This window comes from Pteropus medius, unplaced genomic scaffold (genome assembly GCF_902729225.1).
Source record: "Pteropus medius unplaced genomic scaffold, Ma_sr-lr_union100, whole genome shotgun sequence".
NCBI classification, from domain to species: Eukaryota; Metazoa; Chordata; class Mammalia; order Chiroptera; family Pteropodidae; genus Pteropus; species Pteropus medius.
Genome location: NW_024347791.1, coordinates 9751004 through 9776182, shown reverse-complemented (window position 1 = coordinate 9776182; position 25179 = coordinate 9751004). Strand labels below are relative to the sequence as shown.

The 25179-nt window shown below is 33.7% G+C and overlaps 1 protein-coding gene across 4 annotated transcripts in view; it reads left to right on the top strand.

The window, feature by feature from the left end:
- Window positions 1-25179, top strand: part of SCYL2 (SCY1 like pseudokinase 2) — a 57314-nt gene that overhangs the window by 5072 nt on the left and 27063 nt on the right. For all 4 annotated transcript variants that reach the window (XM_039878001.1, XM_039878002.1, XM_039878004.1 and 1 more), the window contains 3 exons: window positions 9479-9683; window positions 17591-17748; window positions 21840-21984. In XM_039878001.1, the coding sequence (XP_039733935.1) occupies window positions 9507-9683; window positions 17591-17748; window positions 21840-21984 (480 nt within the window). In that variant the 5' untranslated portion in view covers window positions 9479-9506. The remainder of the gene's footprint in view (window positions 1-9478; window positions 9684-17590; window positions 17749-21839; window positions 21985-25179) is intronic.

Sequence of the window (25179 nt, the reverse complement as noted above, 5' to 3'; positions counted from 1 at the left end):
TGTTCTTTTTAGTCTTAGTTTATTCTCTCCTTCCACCCCTAGTATATCATTCACTCTGCTTAGTGGAGTGATTGAGCTCTTACTTATGTCTGAAACCCTTCTGTAGCTTATAGCTTAATTTCTTATTGTTTACTACCCTTGGTGATCTGGCTTTTCTAAGTCTCCTTTACCATACTTCCTCCTTATACTCCAGCCCTTGTATGAACTGCTTTGCTATTACTCCTACACTTCTACCATTTACTCTCTAGTTTACTCCTACTCACCTTTAAAGACATCTCTAGCATTTCTGTTTGGAGGCAACTTTCTTCCATCTGTTCCTGTTTTTGTTCCTGTAACACTGTGCATGTGTATTCGGTAGCATTTTATCACTGTAGGCTAATGCTGTGGTTGGTTTGCTTCTGTCTTTAGTCCCTTTGATGGTAACATCTTTAATGGCTTATTTTTCCTTTACTTCTTTCTTCCCAGTTTCTCAGATGCATAGTGGGTACTCAATAAATAAATGATTCACCAAATGAATTTCCATGTCTATTTCTACCTTGTGTACACTAGTGTTGAGCGTTTGGATGATGGATAGGCATCTCAAATTTGAATATTAACTCTGAAAATATCCTGATTTCATATTGACCTATTTGTATTTTCAAATCATATAAATCATCGCCTTTCCCCCCTCCATGTCTTGGTACATAGTAATCCTTTCTGCCATTTAATTTTTTCTGTCTGAAAAACATTCATTTTTAAGCCCATTTTTGTGTTCCCATAGCATGGTACATTCATACCACGTTAATTGCTGCAAATCTTTGCATGTCTGAGTGTTATTGGACTGAGTCCCTAAAGAGCAGAAATGTTTCCATTTACATCTGTATTCTGAATGTCTAACAAGTGGATGGAATGTAATATGTGGCTACTCAGGCAGAGTTAGAGAAATGGATATGTAGATTTTAAATAGGATTTTTGTATCCCTTCTTCCCATCAAAATCCACAGCAGATGTTCATAGAGAACTTGGCATAGCAATAAATGTTTTCATGATGCCAGTACAACATTTTCTATCTGCTGACAGAAGTGAAGCATTAGATTAAAAAAGAAAAGTGAATCTCTTTCTATTTACAGATAGTTCAAATCTTTAATAGAAGAAAGATATTTACTTAAATGTAATTTAATTAACAGAGAAATTGGGATATAAACCACCTTAAATGCTACTTTAGTCTAGTGGCCTTCAAAATATTTTTGCTTGTGTATTCTCTAAATAATTTTGAAAAACAATGTACTCCTTTGCATGTTTTTAAGTTGATGGCATCTGAATTTTTTGGTCAAGTGTTTAGATAGTTACAAAGATTCTAATTTGTATATTGTGATTATGTTGTACTTTCATAAAAATCTTGAAGTTTTTGCTTATTAGTTGAAATTTGTTCTTGTACATTCTTGTGACAACCATCTTGTTTCTTAAGTGTAAATTCTGTGATAGATAAGGCATGGGTTTTGCTGTTAACATCTGCCCTGGAAGAAATAAAGCACAATCCCCCTCAGTATTTCTTACCAAACATTTTTTTGCTTTACTCAAGGGACTTTCTCTTAGGATTAATATTCTCGAATTGCCTTCTCCCTATCCCCCAAATTTTTTATACCCAAGTAAATGCCCTATAATAAGAGCGGGATGGCTGAGAAAAATATTTTTCTTTGGTAAAGTGGAAGAAAATTATAAAGTGTTTGTTAAGGAAAATTTGCAGGGCACAGATTTGTTCTCAGGTGAATCAGTTTTAGAAAAGAATACACATGGAAGTTGAAGATTTGAAGAGCAATTTTTTGTTGTTTTTTATTGTATAAGTCTTATATATCTTGTTAAATCTATCCATAGGTATTTTTTAATTTTTATTTTTAATGTATTTATTTTAATTAGTTTCAAGAATACAGTACATTGGTTAGACATCTATATAGTTCGTAAAACGGTCCCTCCCCAAGTGCTCCCTCTTTCCCCCGACCCTCCACCTAGCCAACGTATTCATTCTAATTGCATTCCTTATGCCATGCTCCCCATCCCCATGTCCATCCATCAGCTACTAAAAATTTGTACTTCTTTAACCCTTCACCCCATTCTCCCAGCCCCCCAAATTCCCCTCTCCTCTGTCCACCAAATTGTCCACTATATTTGTGAGTCTGTTTTTGATTAGTTTGTTCTTTTTATTCCTTAGATTCCACATGTAAGTGAAATCATATAGTGTTTATCTTTCTCAGTCTAACTTAAATACCTTTTAGGTCCATCAAAGCAATATCTTTTTCCATCCTCTTCATTTTAATCTGTGTGTGTCTTTGAATCTGAAGTGAGTGTCTTATAGACAACATGTAGGGGTCTTGTTTTCCTTTCCATTCATCCACTCTATCTTTTAGTTGAAGCACTTAATTCTTTTTCATTCGAGGTACTTATTGATAGGAATGTAGTTGTTACCATTCTTTATTCCTGTTTTTGATACATGTTTTTTCTTCTTAAAGAAGTCCCTTCAACATTTCCTGTAATACTGGCTTGGGGTGATAAATTCCTTTAGCTTATTTTTGTCTAGGAAGCTCTTTTTCTGCCCTTCAACTCTAAATGATAGCTTTGCTGGATAAATTATTTTTGGTTGTAGATCCTGGGTCTCCATCCTGTTGAATATTTTTTGCAAAGCTCTTCTGTCCAGTATAGTTTCTTTTGAGAAATCAGCTGCCATTCTTATAGGTATTCCTTTATAAGTAATTATCTGTTTTTCTCTTACAGCTTTTAATATTCTTTCTTTGTATTTAAACTTTGGCATTTTAATGATAATCTGTCTTGCTGTGAGCCTCTTTGGATCCCTGATTTTTCGAATTCTCTGAGCTTCCTGGGGTTTTATGTCCATTTCCTTCACCAGGTTAGGGAAGTTTTCCATCATTATTCCTTCAAACAGCTATTCAACATCTTGATTTTTTTCAGTTACACCGATCAGACGGCTATTTGGACCTTTAATAGTGTCTCATATGCTTCTTAAATTATTTTTATAGTCTTGGCATCTTATCTCTTGCCGTTCTGATTGCATGTCCTTGGCTTTTCCATTCTCTAGATAGGGCATTTGATCCTTTTCTTTATTCACTCTGTTTATTCCTTTGTTTATTCCATTTAATATACTTCACTTCTCAGATAATGTATGTCTTCTTCATTTCAGACTGGTTCCCTTTTATAATTTCCATTTCCATTTTTATATTTTTTATCTCTTTGTTGAAGTTCTCATTGAATTAAACCAAAAGTTCATTGAGCATCTTTATAACCAGTGTTTTGAACTCTGCATCTGTTAGATTACTTGACTCTATTATATCTGGATCTCTGTTTTGTTCTCTCATATGGCTTCTGCTTCTTTGTCTTTCCATTTTGGCTGCCTTTCCATGTCTGTTTCTACATACTAAGCAAAGCTCCTAAGTCTCCCGGTCCTAATAGTGTGGATTTGTGAAGTAGGTGTTCACTGGCACAGTCCTGAGAGGGCTTCAGCTGCAGGCCAAACTTAGCCCAAGCCTCTGCCCCTCCGGGGCCACCTGTTAAGATTCAGCAAGCAATCCACAGATCCTCTTCTTATAGTTGCCTCAAAAAGTCACACCAGAAACCAAGGCCAGCTGCCTCCAGTGTGAGTCTAGGCACTGCTTAGCAAGGAGCACCTAACTCGCTGAGGATATACCTGGATGTGGCTTGGGTGGGGCTGCGAATTGGGGAAGGTGGGGTTTCAGGGACTCCTCGAGGCAGAGCGACCTCTGTTATCCAGTCTGATGACCTCACAGCAATGATGGCGCTGTGTCCGCAAACTGGGAATGGGGAGGGCTCAATAGGGAACAAATAATACCGCTGGCACTTCTGTACGGAGCGAGTCTCGCCTTGGCTCTCACTCTGACAATGTCTCCCTGTAAGTCCCTGGTGTCCCCTGCGTGCAGCCCAATCAGCCCTGGTGCTCAGAGCAAGCCTATCTGTCACCGCGAAAATTGGCTTGCAGACGCGGCCCCTTTAAGAGGCATCTGCCGCTGCCTCAGTCTCACTCAGCTGCTTGGGATCCGGCTGCCCTGCGTCCTCGCTTGGTCTTACCTTCTGCCATTGCAGGATACTTATTTGGAGTTCTCCCTAGTTGTATGGCTTGTTCATCGAGTTCCCAGGTGATTTTTCTTTGTGGCTGCTCCTTGTTTCCATCACAACTTTGGTTTGGTCGCCAGAGGGATGAACAAGGCCTCTATCATCTATGCCATTTTTTTTTCCTCTCCTGTATCCATAGCTATTTTATGTCATTAAAACAGTATTTTTGAAATTGTAATGTTCAGTTTCCGTTTCTAGTATATAGAAAATAGTCTTCTTTTTTAATATGTTACTCTTGTATTCCTGTATTCTGCCACCATGCTAACTTGCCTATTCTAGTAGATTTTTTGTAGATTTCTTCTCATTTTCTATGTACATGATCATGTCATTTAGGAATAAAGTTTCACTTCTTCCTTCCCAATGTGAATGCCTGTTATTTTATCCTCTTTATTGCTTTGACTAGGACCTCCATTAGAATATTGAATAGAAGTGGTAAAAGTAGGTATTCTTACTTGGTTCCCAAACTTGGAAAGCTATCATCCTTCTTCTATCTTTAAATATAATATTAGCTGTAGGTATTCAAAGATGCTATTTATTAGGTTGATGAAATTCCTTTCTGTTCTTAGTTTGCTGAGAGTTTTTAGCATGAAAAAGTATTGGATTCTGTCATATTTTTTGCTGCCTTTACTGAGGTGATGTTTTCTTTTCCCCTGATGAATTGCATGGATTTATTTTTGACTGTTAAATCAACTTTGCATTCCTGAGATAAATCCCATTTTGTTTTGGGGTTGAATTTGTTGGCTTTGATGTGCTAATATTTTGTTAAGGATTTTTACATGTTGATATTGGTGTTCAGTTTTCTTGTTTTGTCATTATTTGATGTCGGTATCCTGGCAATACAGACTATATGACATGAAACAGCAAGTGTTCTATCCTCTTCTATTTTCTGGAAGAGCTTGTATGTACCTGATATTACTTCTTCCTTAAATGTTTGATAGAATTCAACAGTGAAGCCATCTGAGCCTGGAGTTTTCTTTGTGGTGAGGATTGTAGTTATGATTGAATTTCTTTTATGTAAGACTGTTCTGACTTTCTCTTCCTTGAGTCAGTTTTGGTAGTTGTGGCTTTTTAAAACTTTTACATTTCATCCACTTTGTCGAGTTAATTGACATAAGGTCATTCATACCTTATTCCTTTAGAATCTATAAGATTTATATAGAATTAGAATCTATAGGATTTTCTGTATTTCCAACATTGGTCATTTGTATGTTTTAAAGATTTTCTTAATGTCGCTAGAGGTTTATCTTGTTAAAAAACATTTTGGCTTCATTGAGGTGTTTTTTCCTTCACTTCTCAGAGTATTAAATTACATTAAATTCAGTCTGTTTCATTGATTTCTACTCTTTATTTTCTCCTTTCTACGTATTTTGAGCTTAATTTTCTCTCTCTTTTTTCCCTAGCCTCCTAAGACGGAAGCTTAGATTGTTGATTTTGGACTTATTCCTCTCCCCACCCCGCCCCAATGTAAACATTTAAAGCTATAAATTTTCCGCTAAGCACTGCTTTACTTATATCCCACAGATTTTTCATGTTCATTCACTTCAAAATATTTTACAATTTTCTCATTTCTTTTTTAGTACAGATTATTTAGAAGTGTTAAATTTTTAAGTATTTACATTTTCTTTAGATATCTTTTACTGCTTTCTAGTTTAATTTCATTGTGGTCAAAGAACATATATTATTTTAGAAGTTTTAAATATGTTGAGATGTGTTTTATGGCCCAGCATATAGTCTGTCTTAGGGAATGTTCCACATTTACATGAAAACAAAATGTATTCTGGTGTCGTATTGTGTTTTTGGTCCGATTGTTTGATAGTGTTGTTCAGGTCTTCTATAGCCTTACTGATTTTCGGTCTCCTTGGTCTATCTGGCCATCTGTTACTGAGAGAGGACCCTTGAGGTCTCCAGCTATAATTGTAGATTTGTCTGTTTCTTCTTTTAGTTACATCAGTTTTTGCTGCATTTATTTTGAAGCTCTCTTGAGTGTGTGTGTACACAGGTTTGTTATATCTTCTTGATGAATTATCAACTTTACCATTATGAAATGTCTCTCTTCGTCTTGAAGCTTTCTCTGTCTGTTATTAATATAGCCAGTCCAACTTGGTATATTTTCACATTCTTTAACTTTTAAATCATTTTGTGAGTTTCCGGTAAGCAGTCTGTAGTTGGATCTTGCTTTTCTATCTAGTTTGACAGTCTCTGCCTTTTAAATGGAATTTAAAATCATTTACACTTAGTGTAATTGTATGGTTGGATTTAAATCTGTCTTGACATTTCTATTTGTCACATTTGTTCTTTGTTCTTTTCTTCCTCTTGTTTTACTTTTTTTGTATTAATTCAATTTATTTTAAGATTTGATTTTATTTCCACTACTGGCTTTTGTAGGTGTATCTTTATTATTTTAATTATTACTCTAGAGTTTATACTATGTCTTTAACTTGCCACAGTCTACCCTCAAATGATGTTATGTTACCTCACATATGATGTAAGAATTTTTCAAAAATATACTGCCATTTCCCCGTCTCCTATCCTTAGTTTGTTTTGTTGTTTTTTTTTACTTAGCCACAATACACTTTTGTTATTTTTGCTTTAAATGATCTATCTCTTTTTTTTTGATCTGCTTTTTTTCTTTTCTTTTCTTTTTTTTTTTTAGGCGAGGCAACCCTTGGTTGACCTCCAAGATTGCAAGGACCTTGTCAGTTTACGATCCCTTATTTTTTTATTTTTTTTATGCCTACAGCACCTGTCTTCCTAGGTGGTCTCCCATCCAAGTACTAACCAGACCCAACCCTGCTTAGCTTCCGAGATCAGACGGCATTGGACTTGTTAAGGGTAGCATGGCGATGGACTGATCTGCTGTCTTTTAGAGATAACATGAGAAGGTGTTTCAGTGTCCTCCATTCCTGTTGTAGATTGGCGTTTCCGTCTGGTTATCTTTTTTCTTCTGTTTAAAGGACTTTTAATATTTCTTGTAGTGAATATCAGTTGACAAAAAATCCTCTCAGATTTTGTTTTCATGAAGAAGTCTTTATTTCACATTTATTTTTGAAAGTTGTTTTCCAAGGACTTACTGAATTTTAGGTCAACAGTTTCTTTTAGTACTTATTCAGTTGTTTTCTGGCTTGCAGAGTTTCTGATGAGACATCTGGGGGAAATTCGTATCTTTGTTTCTCTATATTATTTGCCTCTTTTCTCTTTATGCTTTTAAGATTTTTCTCTTAATCACTGATTTTCAGCTACTTGATATGACATATCTACATATCTAGGCATGGTGTTTTTTGTGTTTATCCTGCTTGTGGTTCATTGAATTCTTGGTGTTTTCTATAGTTTTCATTGAATTTGAAAACATTTTATTCATTATTTTTGCAAATATTATTTCTTCCTTCTCTCCCTTAATTTTGAGATTTAGTTATATATGTTAAACCATGATATTGTCACTGAGACTTTGTTCATTTTTTTCTAGCCTTTTAATCTATCTTCTAGTTTCACTAATCTTTTTTTCCTGCACTGTCTAATCTGCTAATTACATCTTCTGAATTTTTTTATTTGAGATATTTTATTTTTCATGTCTAGAATTGTTTTTTAACATTCCGTTTTCTTTCATTACGCTTTCCTTTAAATACTTGGACATATGATAATTTTTTCATGTTTTTGTTAATTCTGTAATTTGTCATTCTGGAGTCTGTTTTTATTGACTGATTTTGGTCTTGATTGTGATCACATTTTCTAGCTTCTTGGCATGTCTATTAATTATCGAGTACATGTCGAACATTGTTAATGTTATGTTGTTTAGTATCTACAGCTTTTTTTGTCTTCATGAGTATTGGGTTTTGTTCTGGTATGCAGTTAAGTAATTTGTAATTAGTTTGATCATTTGAGGGTTGCTTTTAGTTTGCTAGGGCAGATTTAGAGTAGCTTTTACCTTAAGAAGTCTGTCCTACTAAGGCATGGTCTTCTGGGATTTCTACTGAATGCCTTTAGTGATCAACAAGAACTCTGTAATAATTTGCAGTCTTATGTGAACTCTGGAACTAACTATTCAGCTCACAGCTCTCCAGTTGGTCCTCACCTCACATAGTGCAGTTTCACATGATGCATGTGCACCTTGGTGGTCAATAAAGCACCAAAGTGACCTCTACACAATTTTCTGGAGCTCTTTTTCAACATAGTTTCTCTCTCTCTCTCTCTCAAAAAAATTTCCCCCCTTTTCCCTTTCTCTTTGAAATTCCATCCCAGAACTCTCAGTCATCTCAGCATTCTTGAATTCTTATTTGCCTCCTCAACTTTTTAGCTCAGCTAGATTGCTGCTAAAAATTCTGCTCTTTACTCTGTAGTTCGTTTTGTGCCTCTAGGTAGAAAGTTAGGACAGTCCTAGGGTTTACCTTATTAGTTTGCTTTCTTCCTGGGATCATATGCCTGTTCTGCCCGTACAGTGTGTGAAATGTTTATTTAATTTGTTTTTTCTAGTTTCTAGTTGTTCAAGGTGAGAGGATACATTCAGTCTTTGTTCCTCTATCGTGGCTAGAAGTGTGTAAAATTTAAAAAATATTTTATGACCTATTGCTCGTGCACGTTTTATTGTCCTGTCATCAATGCTTTTCTTTGAGAAAATATTCTCAAACGATTTCACAGTTCAACAGTAATGATTTTAATGAGCAAAACTTTTATAAAATACAAATTTATTGTTTAGTATGCTGTTAGTTCCTTTCAGGTTTAATATGGTATAGTGTGAAGGAAGATTCAGGTGCTCTGTGCCACTTTAAGTTTTAAAGGATCCAAGTTACATGATTGAGCAACGTTCATGTCAGTGTCAAGTGTGAATATGTCTTTTTTTTTTATAGTGACATTGGTTAATGAAATCCAATAAGTTTCAGCTGTACACTTTAACAGTGAGGCATATATATATATATATGGCATATATATATATATATATATATATATATATATATATACATATATATTTACACTATCTGTGTGTTCACCTCTCATAGTTAGATTTCTTTCTGTCACCACATATTTGACCTTTACCCCGTCTACCTTCCCCCTTCCCCCACCCCTTACTCTCTGGTAACCACTAAGTCTATAGTCCATGTCCATGGGTCTCTTTGTCCTGAATATGTCTTTTTCTCTTCCTGGTCTGTGAAAATTGAGATTGAAGGGAACAGTTTAGTTTTCAGACTTAAATTTGCATGTAAGTTGTATTGGGTTCTCTGAAGACCAAACCAATACGTAGCTTGTATCTCCATAGGATTGTTTTGCTCATTGTTTGTGTTTATTAAGCTTTTTAAACTAGATAATGACAAGTGCTTAAACAAGTAAATAAAAATGATCAGAGCTCCCCTATCCCCCTATGTTTCTAGGTAACTGTAACTATCCAATATCGCAGCCATGGAGTCCATGCTTAATAAGTTGAAGAGTACTGTTACAAAAGTAACAGCTGACGTCACTAGTGCTGTAATGGGAAATCCTGTCACTAGAGAGTTCGATGTTGGACGACACATTGCCAGTGGTGGCAATGGGCTGGCTTGGAAGATTTTTAATGGCACAAAAAAGTCAACAAAACAGGTAAGTTTTAATTGAGTCCAATTGGAAAAAAATACACATGCTAATAAGTACCATTACTTGCATGTGTGCATTTTTATGTTAAGAAATGCCAAAAGTGATGGGTTCTTTTCATTTTATCTAATGAAGTCATACAAAAACAAATGCTTTTAAATATGCCCTGAATCTCCTGGTTATAACTATATTGTTTGATATGTCATCTCATCTTATAATTTAATTTTGCTTACTTAATAAAATAAATATCAGCCTAGCAAATGAATATATAGTATTAGATTTTAATATTTAGCACAATGGCTATTTTAGAATAAAAATTGCCATTTTCCTTTTCGTATTTGTCAATAAGTTATTGGTAAAATACCCAGTTAAATTTTGCTAACATTAAATTCATTTTTATTTAGCGCATTCTTATTCCCTCTTAGATTTTATATCCTTCTAGAAAATAGACTTCTGTAATATTCTTTTGTGTTTAACCTGATAGTTTTTACCATCAGAAAGGGGATACATCTGTGGCATATAATCGGTAACATATCTTTGGGTATATTGATTTCAAAGTTATTTTAAAACTAACTGTTCTTTTAGTGGGTAGTAATTTGAATGAGTTTTATTATTATTATTTTTAATTGCACTTAAGAGACCAACAGATGGTTCTTAGATGTGTGGAGGATCATTAGTGTTAAATTTTACCAACAGCTTTCTTTTGGAATTGTTAAAGAATTGAAAAAAATCTCCTCATTTAAGACCACGACAGAAATATATTTTTTAAAAAGAAAAATTATCATTTCTAAAAGTACTTTTCCCTACAAGTGAGAAACATTTGGATTCTAAGACTTGTGGGATTAATTATACATATTTTTCAGTGACTATCACAGTCATACAATTGTGAGTATGTTTTTATTACTTGTCACTTTAACAAAATCAGCTTATTTCCCAAACAAGTATGTTAAAGACTGAATTGACTTTGATTATCCTTTTATGAAGGATGATCATGGTCTTGGTCCTGTGATAGATTGCTGGTATGCGGTTTGTACCTGACCTGTAAATCTTGTTTTTATTGCCATTTGGTTGGAAGTCATTAAGTCCAAAGTTGATCTGTATTTTAAATGCTGATTGATTTTTCAATTTTGAACATTGTTTTCTCTTTCAATTCACCAAAAGCTCAGTCACAAAATAAGTGGTTTCTTTAGTACTGACTTAAAAAACTATTAATGAGGTCATGAGGTCGTGCAAATGACCAACCTCCAACACTAGCACAGATCGCTTTTACAATCAGTTACATAAGGGGAAAATGAAAAAGCATCAAATTTACTAAAGTTTGCATTGTTTATTAAGGATGCAGTGATAACATAATAGTGTCTTTATGTTTAACACAAAGTATTCTAGATGTTTGTGTTCATATCAGTAGTTCGTTCATATGCTGACATCCTCTGATAATGTTGGAGCTTCTGTTGCTCATAGAACATGAGAACCGGCGCAAATAATAGATAATTGATTAGGTATTGTATAATAATACAGTAGTTCTCAACTGGTGACTGCCAGAAAGAACTAGGTTCTTAGGAAACTTTACTACATTTCTTTTTTCCCCCCAATTTATTGCTTTGAGGAAAAAGAGAGTTTTGGAATATTTCAGTGCTCGCTATGAATATGATTTCGAATTTGTTTTCTTTGCCTCTTTCAGACCTCGGGTCAGAACTGATTATCCTGTCTGGGCAACTGGCTAATTCCTTAAGGAATAGCTAAGTCTCTAACCACCTTGGAATTGGAGCCTCATTTCAGTTTCTCCCTTACATGAAAGTTTTAATTCTTTTTCAGTTGCCTCATCTTTTATTAAAAGAGAATCATAGAAAATAGATAATCTAGAGCTGTTCTATCCAATATGGTAGCCATAAGCTACATATGACTATTTTAATTAATTAAAATTTAATTCAGTTTCTTAGTTGCACTGGTCACATTCAGATGCTCCATAGTTGCATGTCGCTAGGATTACCACGTAGGACGACAGTGAGATATAGAACTTTAAGTTTTATTGGACAGTGCTGATTTTAGGGAAACCGAGAGAAAAATAATGGGAAAGCATTCTTACCTTAGTCCTTTTTTTTCTCCTATAAAGGGACATTGAGACTGAGGGCATCTTTCTTACCCTCTCAGCTATTTCTGATGTAGCATACAGTGTACTTGATTGCAGTCGTGTTTTGTAGCAGAATATATGATCTTGACATTGGCTTTAAGGTAAACACTAGGTTAGGGACTTTGAGCTAGGAGAGTCTCATACCTAGTTTTAATAGTTAAAAATACGTATTTTCTATTGCTGCATGACAGTGAAATAAATACCGTGATCTTTAAGCCATTGTATTTAATGTTTGTCATAGTCTCTTTCTCCCCAAACACATTTCACTTTTTTTATATGATCTTCAGGGAAAGTATCATAATATAACATTGTCCAAGAAAAACAAATTAAAAAGAATACTTATATAAATAGTATTTTCAGGTTTCGCATATCCTTTTAAAGGTTATCTGTGTATTTTTTTCTAGGGCTATTTCAAGTACACATTAGTATGTGATGAATTGTAATTATAATTTTCAGATGATGTACAACTTTTGACTTTTTAACCTGAATGTTTGAAGACCTTTGAGAAGAGTAGTAATAACATCACCTACAGAACAGATAGAAAGTACACATTTATGAAACCTGAAATGCAACAATTAGGGAATTGGTAAATAAAAATGTACCTGTGTGCTTGGTAATTTCATTGTACCTGATGAGACATCTGTCCTATTATTCTGGCTTTATGCTTCTGAAAGTCAATTTCTGTTTTTATTATTTTTGAAAGACAGTTTTTGAAGAAACACTGCATAATGAATAATTTATAAAAGTGAAGTTAAAATTCCTGAGAGTCTTTAAGACAAGTACACAGTTGATTTTTTGCAGTTGAGTTCTTAGGCCAATTTTGTATACAGAATAAGCAATTAAGGTTTAAGGGAGTTATTATTTGGATAAACTGAACCAAATACAACATGTAAACATGTTGAAACGGATAGATCTTTAATGATAGCTTATTAGCATTTTAAGCTACTATTTAGGCTTATGTATTATTTAGTTTCCTTTTTGAGTGTTCATTTAGAAGCAGCTCTTAATTCTTAATTATTATTCTTTCTAGAATCTCAGTAGAGATGCTGTAAGACATTTCAAAGTGATTTTAGGGAGTAAAAGTTCTATTTAATTTTTTAAATATAAACTTATTTTTAAGAACTGATACAGAATAGTGCACAGCTTGTTGAATATCCACAGTAAACATACCCATGGAACCAACATGCAGAACAAGAAAACATTGCTAATAACTCATGTCTCTTCACAGTCATTACCTTGCCCCATCCTTCTTTCCAAGGGTAACTTCTGCCCTGTCCTTTGTCACAACAGAATAATTTTGCCTAGTTTTGAATTTTATTTAAATGTAATCATGCTATATACTCCTGTATTTGGCTCCTTTTCCTTAAATATTTGTTCACAATATACAGCTATGTTGTTGAACATAGTAGTTTTTCTTTTCATCAATATAGAGTCCTGTTATAAACATTCTTGTAAGTACCATTGACATATATGACACATTACCTAGACACGGAATTGCTAGGTAATGTGTATGTTCAGTTCCAAACAGTTTTTCTAGAATGGTTGTGCTAATGTACACTCTCACCAGCGATTACAGTATGTCCACATCCCTGCCACATCTTCTTATAGGTAGTCTTTTTAAGTTTAGGCATTTTGAGCATAGGGTCTATTTAATTTTTGAAAATCCAATGAAATATTCCTCTCTACCCTGTCTTCTGACTTTGATAATCTGTGGACATAGAGTCTATACTGCTATGTTTCTGTTATAGTTTTGTAATTGACTTAGACTTTCTACAGAGTAACATGTTTGGTATTAAAATGGTTCTCTAAAGATATGTACTGTTTTCAAACATATTTTATTTTTAAAGAATATTTATTTGAGAGATATTTCTGAGATAAACAAATGCCCTTGATTGAATTTCATTAGCTTTTCTAATTTTTAAATTATACTTTATTTAAATAAGTCATTAAAGGAAAATTTGTTTTTGCCAAACTATATATATAACTGAGAAATGCTTGCTTCATATATATGTTCTTTAAAAATTGAAATAACCATCACCTTGTAACTATTGAGACTGCTAATATGTTTAGATAATTTGTTATGAAAGTACTCCGTATAGTTTCTGTCCCATACATGTACCTAACTTTTATTTCCTTTCAAGTAGAAGAATAATTCTGTATTTTGAGATTTCTTTCAACTCTCCTGTATCAAGCTAAGGGATTTATTATTTTTTTTGTAGAGGGGGGAATGTTTTTTAAAAAAAATATGGGTATGTATGTGTATGTTTAACTGTCTGTAAAATTCTTCTTGGTTTGGGGCCTATTTTTTAGGCATTTATTTATTATTATTAAGCATTTCTATTTATCTTGAAACAAGATTCTGTGTTGCCAGGTGACCGTTCTTCACAATGGATTTAAATGTGTTCCACATTTATTAGGATCTTTTAAATCCAGTTTTGGGATAGACTTTTTTTTTTTAAATAGGGCAGCTTCAATTTTATTTTGGCAAAAAAGACATTCGTTGGCCTGTTTCTTTTGCCCTGACTGCTTCCTAAGCTTCATAGCATCCCCGTTAAATAACTATTCCAATAAGCATAATGAAGATCAATTTATTTTTTAAATTATGTAATAAATATTTAACTGTTGTTCATGTTTTATCCATTCTACCAAATGTAGGCAGTCCCTTCTTTACTGCAAAATCTGTGTTAGGTTCTCCAGATGTCAGTATTCGTAAATGAGGCTTGCTAATATTGTGTAGACAAAGGAATAATTAAATTATAAGTAATTAAATTGTAATAAGTTAAAAGTTTAAGATAAAGGAAACCATTGTATAAAGCTGAATGTGCTAGTCAAGTTGCTTGGATCAAAAATGATCATAGTTTACCTCTCACAATTTTAAGGGGTATATCTTATCTCTCAGTCTTCTCAAAACCAAGTTATTTTTAACTTAATCTAAATAAAAATTTAGATTTTGTTTTAGATTTATCGTTTTGAGAAAGATACATTGTCCCAAAATCACATGAAAAGTGAAGAGTATGGTGTTTGGCAGTCACCACTGGCCAGTTATGGACAGTCATATAATAGAGATCACAAGGAATGTCTGTGTTTCAGAAACCATCTCCAGTGGCTGCGAGGGATAGGTTAGTGGAGGTGATGATTGCTATTGGGAAATCCTGGGCACATTTATCCACATTAACTTAGATTTTATTACTTTATCTTGTTTTCAGTAAGTATTCAATTTTGTAAAGAGTGAAATTATAAATTATGCCTATATAAAAAGATATAGCCTCTATTTTGACAAATATTCGTTTTTAGAATAATTTTGTTTAAGGATAGGCTATTGAGAAAAAATACTTTTCAGTGGGTAACTTTCTTTGCTAATGTATTTTAAAGAATATGCAATGAATAAACAGTAGAGTGCCAAATATTGCTTACATGTTGTTTCAATAATTTTGTATAAAAAAGAGTCTCATTTTAATTAGAGTTAACAGTTGTTGACTATTAAGTGGAAGATGTATTGGATGATTTCACTACATTGTCTTTTTGTATGTTTGAAAATTTTCATAATGAAAGGTTGAAAACGATTTTAATTTAGGATGATAATGAAAAGCTTCTAGTACTTGCTTATCTTTATCGACTACCAGTAGGCAATAAACATCTGTGTGTCTTCTAGGTCCTGTGGTGGATACAGGGATACTTAAGGCGTAGTTTCTTTGTTCAGGAAGCTTATAATACATATAAGGTGGTGGGATTTTTACACAAGTGATATGTTTTAGCAGAGTGGATGGTATAGTGAAATAGTAGAAGGAAAACAAATTAGAAATTAGATGGTAGTCTATTCTGATGAAAGGTTTTGAGGTGCAGTCAGTATGAGGCCTAAGGGGTTAGTTAATTAGTAACAACTGTGTTGAAATTGGTTAATTTTAATTAACTGATGGCATAAAGAAAATATTTTTAAGGTAGTTGATAACCTATTTTGACTTATATAGGTATCTTTGACCTAAAAGAATTAATGAATGTCTAAGAGAAAATTATGTTTTTTCTTTCTTTATGAACTGCAGTGTTCCTTCTCAAGGATGGTGACACTTCAAGAGCTCGAGCCATTTCACATGATCTTTTTTAAAAGGCTTAAAACATCTTGAAAAAAATAAACACACTTAAATTAGATGCATTTATAAAATGTGTTATAGCAGAACTTTACTAAAATAAGATTGTGCATATGGATAGCGAGATAGGAACTTGAACTTCTAGGTCATTCGTTTTTAGTTCAAATTAATATTACATAACACTTTTAGCTCCTGGTTGTCTTGTGTCTCATAATGATCAAGAGAGCTAAGATTATGTAATTTTATATATAAGTGTTATTTAAAGTTCTCATTCAAATGATTTCCTGAAGGCATATGTCATGTTTTACTGGGGTGCTCCATATTTATTGTCCCTGTATTTCTGGGGAGACAGAATGGTGTATTGGCTAAGAAAGAATGTGGCCCCTTAGACTGTCTAGTTTCGAATCTTGATTCTTCACCTTACCAATTGTGACATCTTAGATAATACATTTATTTTCTTTACAATGTCCTCATCTGTGAAGTGAGGATAATAACTTGTCTCATGGTGTTGCTGTGAGGAATGGAATAATTTCTAAAAAGCACACTGATGTTTGGGGAATGTGATGTTAAAATTGAGTTATTAAATCGTCCCTTTATGTTACCATTTTTTGGAGACTCAATTCTCTAAAGTCTTTAATTCATATATATACTACACGTGAAAACTATAACTTGTGAAAACTATATAACTTGTGAGAAGTATAATTATAATATGGCAAAAATAATTAGAAGAGAACAGCAATAAAAAGGAAGATAATGTCTTGGATATTGATAGTTTAGTAGTAGTAGATTTAATTAGAGGCTTTTGAAAGAGACTTTTATGGAAATTCTAGAAGAGCCATTCAAAAATCTTCCAAAGAATTTTGGAAGACTAGCATTGATTCTTCGCTAATTTTTCTTTCAGCTTTATCAGTTTTCTTTGCATTTATGATGGAGATCTAGCAACACTGATGTACACAGTAGTAATACATCAGCTATTAATAAGGTTATTTTTTTACTGATTTGTTAAGATGGGGTAATCGAATGGGAATTCTTTTTCTTTGGGTAACTGAGAAAGAATGGAAAGAAGAAGATAGTTAAGGAAGGTGTGTGATTTTAGTAATATAAAATAAGCTGTGAATGATCTCAAAGAGAGGTGATGAGGGAGCATCGTCCTGAAATCATTCCCATTTATACCCAAAACAAGATGGGGTTAGGGTAGAAGGAGAGAGAGAGAGATTGTAGGTTAATTATATGTAAAAGATGCTTATAAATTGAGTTTTTGTATAATCAAGCACTCCCTGACATGTATAACCTTTCTTTCAAAAAGCATTTCAAAATTTTGTAGTTTACTCCAAGGTTATTATTGTGAATAGTATTATGAATTTTTAAACATTTTAACTTTTATTTGAATTCTGGTTATATAAATTACTGAACAGGGGACAACACACTGCACACTGTTTGTGTGTACCTCTGATACCAGAGTTAAAAAATATGGAGATTTTCTGTGTTCTCCTTAGATGAGGGCTCTAGGTCATATACCTTTAAAAATATTGAGATTTACTAATTATGAAGAAACTAACTTTTTTATATCAGAAAGGTATTACAATGGTGCTAGAATTTGCACAGCTTTAGTTTTTAGTTATTTGTAGGCTGTCGTGACACCCTAAATATTACTTTTATATATTCTTGATTAAAATTAGTTATACATTTTTTTAAATTAGGAAGTGGCTGTTTTTGTCTTTGATAAAAAGTTGATGGACAAATATCAAAAATTTGAAAAGGATCAAATCATCGATTCTCTAAAACGAGGAGTCCAGCAGTTAACTCGACTACGACACCCTCGACTTCTTACTGTCCAGCATCCTTTAGAAGAATCCAGGTAAATTTTTATAAAAGCTTACATAAGAGAATTCCTGAACAAATGTGGAAAATAACTATATATGAAGTCTGCCTATACAGTCAGTGAAAAAATTATATAAACTGAGTGTTGCATTCTTATGGATTAGGTATTTCCACACATTTACTTGCATATTCTATGTATATGTCTGTTTCTGAAATATTAACTGAAGCTTTCTTTACATTGGCCTTGAATGTATTTGCTCAGCACTACAGCAATCAAAATGGGAGATGCAAGAGAACAAGGTACAGTCCCTGCCTGAAAGTAGCTGTTCTTGTTAATTTGCTAGAATTTCTTGACCCCTTTTCATTGATTCACTATTTGAGGGCTTTTTTTATGTGTGTTCCAGGTACTGTTGTAGACATTTAACTTCTTACTATGCCCAGCATGTCATTTCATATCCCTCAGTTACTCTACCATCTATTTTTCTTAAAGATGAGCTTAGGAACTGTTTCTGAGAATGACAAGAAAATGAAATTTATGTTGTGTTATCTTAACTGGATCCTTAAGCCTGTGGCTTTAAGCTTGTGGTTCTTTTAATATGCCATGGATAACTCTAACTATATAAACCTTTTCCACGTTACTCTTAATCCCAAATTTATTCCTTTCTTCCTCCTTACTTAGCAGACGATATTCACCTCTCTTAATTCAGAAGATCTTAACCAGTTTGCCAATTGTGTTTTGTGGACTCTAGGATTTTAAGGGGAGGGGAGGAACAGGCAGGTGAAGAAAACGGGTTCTAGGCTTCCCAACTCTGTTCAGAAAGGACAATTTTGCTTTTATCTATTTTATAAGATTTCTGCATAATTCTTACTTTGGAATCTTTAATAACCCACTGTCACTACCCTCCTTCCCAAAGGCACAAGATCCTTTCTTTCAACTCAGAAGAAAAAAAAACTAATATTTTCCATGTGAAAAACTGTACTGAATGTTTTATATCTGTTTATTCTCACAATTATATAGAAAAACTGAGGAACAGAGACACTACTTAAGCCACATAGTTATGGCACTTTGATTCTAAGCCCATGTTTTTTCGTCTTCACTGTACCATACTGTGCCTACCTAGCAATACTCTTATATGTTTCTTACCATAATAATATTTCTATTGCCCTTCTTTTCATGAATAAACCCAGAAGAAGACTATACTAGTTGTCTCTTATGTAGCACTCGACTATCGTGATCCCTCTTTCCCAAAGTAGACCAAGTTTTGTTTGCCCTACTTGCACACTTGTCCTGAGATTACCTGGTTCCATATTTGTTAGTGCTATTTCCTCTGAAGTATTTACTTATCAGGGTCTATATCAGAATGCTACCCATTTTTGTTATTTTATCCTGTATTTCATCATTACATTATAAGTCCTTTGAGGGGAGAAGGACAAATGTTTATATTTTTCTCTGTCCCTGCAGCTTCTGTTACAGTGACTTAAATGTTATAGAACTAAGGATTTATTAGCAATCATGAAGAAAGACAATTCCAAGTTTACTTTAACGCATCTTTATTGTTAGGTTGTAAAAATTGCAGTAGCATTGATAGATATAGGAACACTTTAGGGAAGGAAAAGAAAATTCCCAGTTTTTAATGACTTAATAATGCAGAAATGATACTGGAATTATCCAAAAGAAATGTGCTATGGGAAAGTAAATCCAATCAAAACCCAGAGTTGGTGATGTGTATGGGAAACACAGACACAGTCTTTAAAACCATGGAAAATAAAAAAAATTTATTAAGAGCATGAGTGAAAAAGAGCAGAGTATTGAGTACAGAACTTGAAATGTAAAGAGGGAAGAAGGGCCAGGGAAAGAAACTGGAGAGGGATCATTGTCACGTGGCAGGAAAAAAAATTGGCAGCATGTCATAGAACCCAAAGGAGGGGAAAATGGACTTGTTAACACTGGACACCACAAAATAAAAAGAAAGTAAGGACTGAGAAGAATCCATTACACTTGACTAGTGAGAGGTGGTTATCGATATTCAATAATATCTGTAGGATGGCAGTTTGGAAGCTAGAAAATAGATATAAAAGAGCCCAGCAGAGAAGACATCATATGCGAATGAAGTTACAGAGGAGGAACTTGAAAGAACTTTGAGGAGGATATTTGAATCAATAATATACTGAGGTGAAGACCTGGGAAATTAGATTATTCATGTTAGATGATTTTTTTTTTTTAAGTAGAAATTGGATAATACGTGAGTAGTGGGTAAAGGGGCATGGAATGAGGAGTTAAATAAGAGAGCTGTGAAGGAATGGTCTTGAATCTCGAAAAATAAAAAGAGCAAGGTTAGAGCACACTATGTGACTTTACATTGTGAATTTATAAAGATTTGGGTGTTCTCTTTTGTCCTTCAGCTTATGTCATAAACAAGGAAGTAAAAGAAACCTGTGATGGTTACTTAGGGTCAATATGGGTTTACTCAGTAAAAGTAAGAGCGATAGTTATTGTTGAGGTTGTTGGGGAAAAGAAAGGAATCAAGTATAGCCAGGAGGAATAGTTTGAATTTGTTGAGTAAGACTACTGGTAAGCTGGATTTGATGGAGATACTTAAAGGGTAGGAGATAAATGGTTAGTACATAGCCATGGTTGAGGAGGGTGGTCCTTGAGAGAAGATATAGCACTTCTGGTGTGTGTAATAACGATGGAAATGAATCGTCATGAAAGTCAAGACCTTTGAGCTTGAAAGATAGTCATATGGATGTTGACGTGACCAAGAGTGATTTTAGGGTCAAGACAGAGAGGAGAAAAATAAAGAATTGCTAAAATAAATGAATTCTGGGAATCATAGGAAAGTATAGAAAAGACTTAAAGAATATCTGAGCAGTTTTCCTCCAGTACAGTTCAGCAAATGAAAGGCTTTCGTCCACTGTGTTAATGAGTGTAGTGTGGGAGTAAAGAACAAGAGAGCATCCCTGATGATGACCAAGCAGGCAGGACCGTGCGACCCTCTCCCTCAACTTAAGGAGCTCTGTCTTTATCTCTTAATATATTGAGCTTCTGCATATTGCTTTCATTTGAAAAGTGGGTTCATGGCAAAAGAAAAGTTACTCAGTATTACACGGATGAAACAGCAAAGGGCATACTTGCCGTTAAACAGGTATTGCCAGTGTGCAGAAAATACAGTACCTTGCATTTTCCCATTGCCAGAGCCTAAGCCCAGGCATAAAATTGTTTGGGCTTGAGTTTCAAACACTTGGTAGTTTTAATAGCAATAGTAAGCATTTATCGAGTTTACATGCTAGTCATTGTACTATGTACTTTGTTTGCATGCATTATCTCATTTGGTCTTCACGGTAACACTTCAAGGTGGTCTTTTTATTACCATTTTACAGGTGAGTAAAGTGAGATTCAGGGCCATGGTTTCCAGAGTCATAATGTCAAGGAATAGGGATGCTGGGACTTGAAGTTGGATATTTGTCTTCAAAGTCTGAGCTCTTGATCATTACTCTCTCTCTATATATAAAGCTATTGAATGTTAATATCTAACATTTTCTGAATTTCTAAATTCTTTTACATCAAAGAGCAATAATTTTAAACATTAAAAAATCATGACACCTTTCAAAGTGATATATAAAATAGATAAAAATCAAAGCTGCTCTGATTGAGCTGGTTATAGGAAACCTACCCTTCGTCCTGACTCCTTTTGCTCTAAAGATATCTGTGGGAAATCTACAGTTCCTTTGAGATATTCTGAAAACTATAGCCTTAGAAATGAGAATAATATCATAGGCATAATGTAATAATATTTTTAATTAGTTCATTGGTTTTCCTTAAAGAATATCGGTCATTCAGAAAAGCATAGTTGAACTATTTTATTTACTGACTTTTTAAATTTTAAAAATGTATCACAATTGTTACAACACTTAGTTTAAAAGACTGTTGAGTGATTTATCCAGTATAATTCATATACAAAGCTTTCTGACTTTGTTCTGCTAGTTTAAGTGTCTTAGGTTAATGCTGAAAATAAATCAAGTAGTTTACCTTCTCTAGTTTAATAGCACCACTAATATTTTATGTATATTTGATTTTGCTAATGTGGGAAAAAATTATAGTAAATAACTTTTTCTTTTTTAAAACAGGGATTGCTTGGCATTTTGTACAGAACCAGTTTTTGCCAGTTTAGCCAATGTTCTAGGTAACTGGGAAAATCTACCTTCCCCTGTGTCTCCAGACATTAAGGACTATAAACTTTATGATGTAGAAACTAAATATGGTTTGCTTCAGGTATGTATTTTTATTCATTGTGTGAAAAGAGTTCTTTTCCTTTAGAGTTGTGGTCACAAGTCCTTTGTCAGATACATGATTTACAATATTTTCTTCCAGTCTGTGGCTTATCTTATTCTCTTAACAGTATATATTTTTTAATTGTGGTAAAATACACATAACATAAATTTTACTGTCTTAATCATTTTTAAGTGTACAGGTTAGTGGCATTAAAGTATGTTCACACTGTTGGTGACCATTGCCACCATCCATCTCTAGAATTCTTTCAACTTGTAAAACTGAAGCATTACTCATTGAACAATAATCCCCATTCTCCCCTCTTCACTCCCTGGTCTCTGACAACCACGATTCTACTTTCGTTTCTACGAATATGACTACTTTAGGTACCTCACATAAGTGGAATCATACTGTATTCTTCCTTTTGCGACTGGTGTTTTCACAATGTCCTCAAGGTTCATCCATGTTGTGTCAGAATTTCCATCCTTTTTAAGGCTGAATATTTTTCCATTGTGTTCACACCTTATGTTCATTCATTTGTAGGTGGGCACTTGGGTTTCTACCTTTTGGCTATCGTGAGTAATACTGCTATGAACATGGGTGTACTAATGTCTTTTCAAGACCTTTTCAGTTCTGGGGATATACCCGGAAGTACGATCACTCGATGATATGACATTTCTAGTTTTAAATTTTTGAGGAACCAGGATACTGGTTTTTATAACAGCTGTACCATTTTACAGTTCTCCCAGTAATACACAAGGGTTCTAATTTTTCCACATCCTCACCAACATTCGCTATTTTCAGACGTTTGATGATAGCCATCCTAATGATATATCATGGTTTTAATTCACATTACCTTAATAGTTAGTGAATTTGAGTATCTTTTATGTGCTATTGGCCATTTGTATAACCTCTTTGAAAAAATGTTTGTTTAGGTCCTTTGCCCATTTCTGAATCAAGTTGTTTTTCAGTTGTTGACTTGTAGAAGTCCTTTATATGTTTTAGATAGTAACTTCTTATCAGATATATGAATCGCAAATGTTTTCTTCCATTCTGTTGATTTTGTCCTTTTGATGCACAGAAGTTTTTTTATTTTGATATATCCAGTTTATGTCCTTTTTCTATTGTTGCCTGTGCATTTGGTGTCATATCTAAGAAGTCATTAACAAATCCAGTGTCTCAAAGCTTTTCCCTATGTTTTCTTCTAAGGGTTTTATAGTTTTAGGTCTTACGTTTAAGTCTTTGATCTTTTTTGAGTTAATTTTTATATATGTTTAAGATAAGGATCCAACTTCATTCTTTTACATGTGAATATACAGTTTTCCCAGCACTGGTTTAAATTTCTGTTCTTTCGCCATTGAATGGTCTTGGCACCTTTGTTGAAAATCATTTGACCATATTCATTGAGTTTATTTCTGTTTTTTGTTTGGTTCCATTAGTCTATATGTCTGTCTATGTGTTTGTAGCTTTGTAATAAGCATCTAAACTTTTTTTCCCCAGCTATAAAATGGTTCCAAAGATTAACTGAGATAATTATGTGAAAGCACCTACCAAATTAGTACCTGAAATATACAATAAACATACAATAAGTTTTTTTTCCTCATAAAGTTAGGAAAACTTTTATAGCTTTGAAAAATTTTGCATGTTTCATAAATTATATTTAAGGAATAAGTGTTCTTAAAAATGTAAATCTTACATAAATTTCATGTGTTCAAATGAACATTTAACCTAATGAAGCATGTGAAGGACCTGTACACTGAAAACTCTAAGGCATTAGACAAAATATGGAGAATATATTTGCAAACAACCTATAAGAGCCTAATATACAAAATATACAAAGAGCTCATACAACTCAGTAACAACAAAAAAATATCCAAACCAGCAGAAGATCTGAATAGACACTTCTCCCAAGAAGACATGCAAATGGCCAATAGACATAGAAAAAGATGCTCAACTTCACTAGCTGTTAGGGAAATGCAAATTAAAACCACAATGAGATATCATCTCACAGCTGTTAGAATGGCTGTCATCAACAAAACAAGTAATAACAAGTGTTGGAGAGGATATGAGGAAAAAGGAACTGTCATACACTGCTGGTGGGTCTGCAAATTGGTTTAGCCACTATGGAAAACACTATGAAGGTTCCTCAAAAAGCTAAGAATTAAATTACCATATGGTCCAGCAATCCTTCTTCTGGGTATTTATCCCAAAAATCTGAAAACATTTATCTGCAAAGATATATGCACCTCAGTGTTCATAGCAGCATTATTCATGGTGGCCAGGACATAGATGCAACCGAAGTGTCCTATGATAGATTATTGGATAAAGAAGATGTACATATAGACTGGAATACTACTCAGCCATAAGAAAAGATGAAATGCAACAACATGGGTGGATCTCAAGATTATCATGATAGGTGAAATAAGTCAGAAAAAGTTGAAAACCATATGATTTCACTTATATGTGGGATATAAAAAACGGAAAGCATCAAATAAACATGACAAAGACTCATGGACAGAGACAGTGGATTAGTGGTTACCAGAGGGAAGGTGGAGAAGGGGGAGATAGATAGGGGTAAATGGGGTCAAATATGTGGTGATGGAAGGAAATTTAACTTTGGGTGGTAAATACACAATGCAATATACAAATGATGTATTATTGAATTGTACACTTGAAACCTATATGATTTTATTAACCGATGTCACTCCAATAATTTAATAAGAAAGAACTAGAGAACACTCATTAGAAAAATATTGTTAACTCCCTCATTGCTTATTGTATTAGTCAATGAAGATAAATATTCAGGTAATTAGAAGTAGTAGGTTGTATCTCAGAGAGTGGCGAAATGAAACTGAAAAGATTGAAAAAGGCATTATTGGTGATGAGGAACACTGAAGGATTTTAAGCAGGCAAATGACCTGGTTGAATGTGCATTTTAGGGTTACTATTGTAGGAGAGAATTTCAGGGTAAGGAAAACATATGGGAAATACAACATACTATATATAGAGCTATTTTTCAGAATCAAATATGTAAATTATAAGTGCTTAGCATAGTGCTTGTATGCAAAAAAAGTTAATAGAAGTCTTAAAAAAATCTTGGTCAAAAATCATAGGAAAGAATAGAGGTACAGAGTGAAGTACCTGTGCAGAGGTAGAATAGGCCCTCATGACTGACTCTGCGAATGGGAGTTGAGAGTG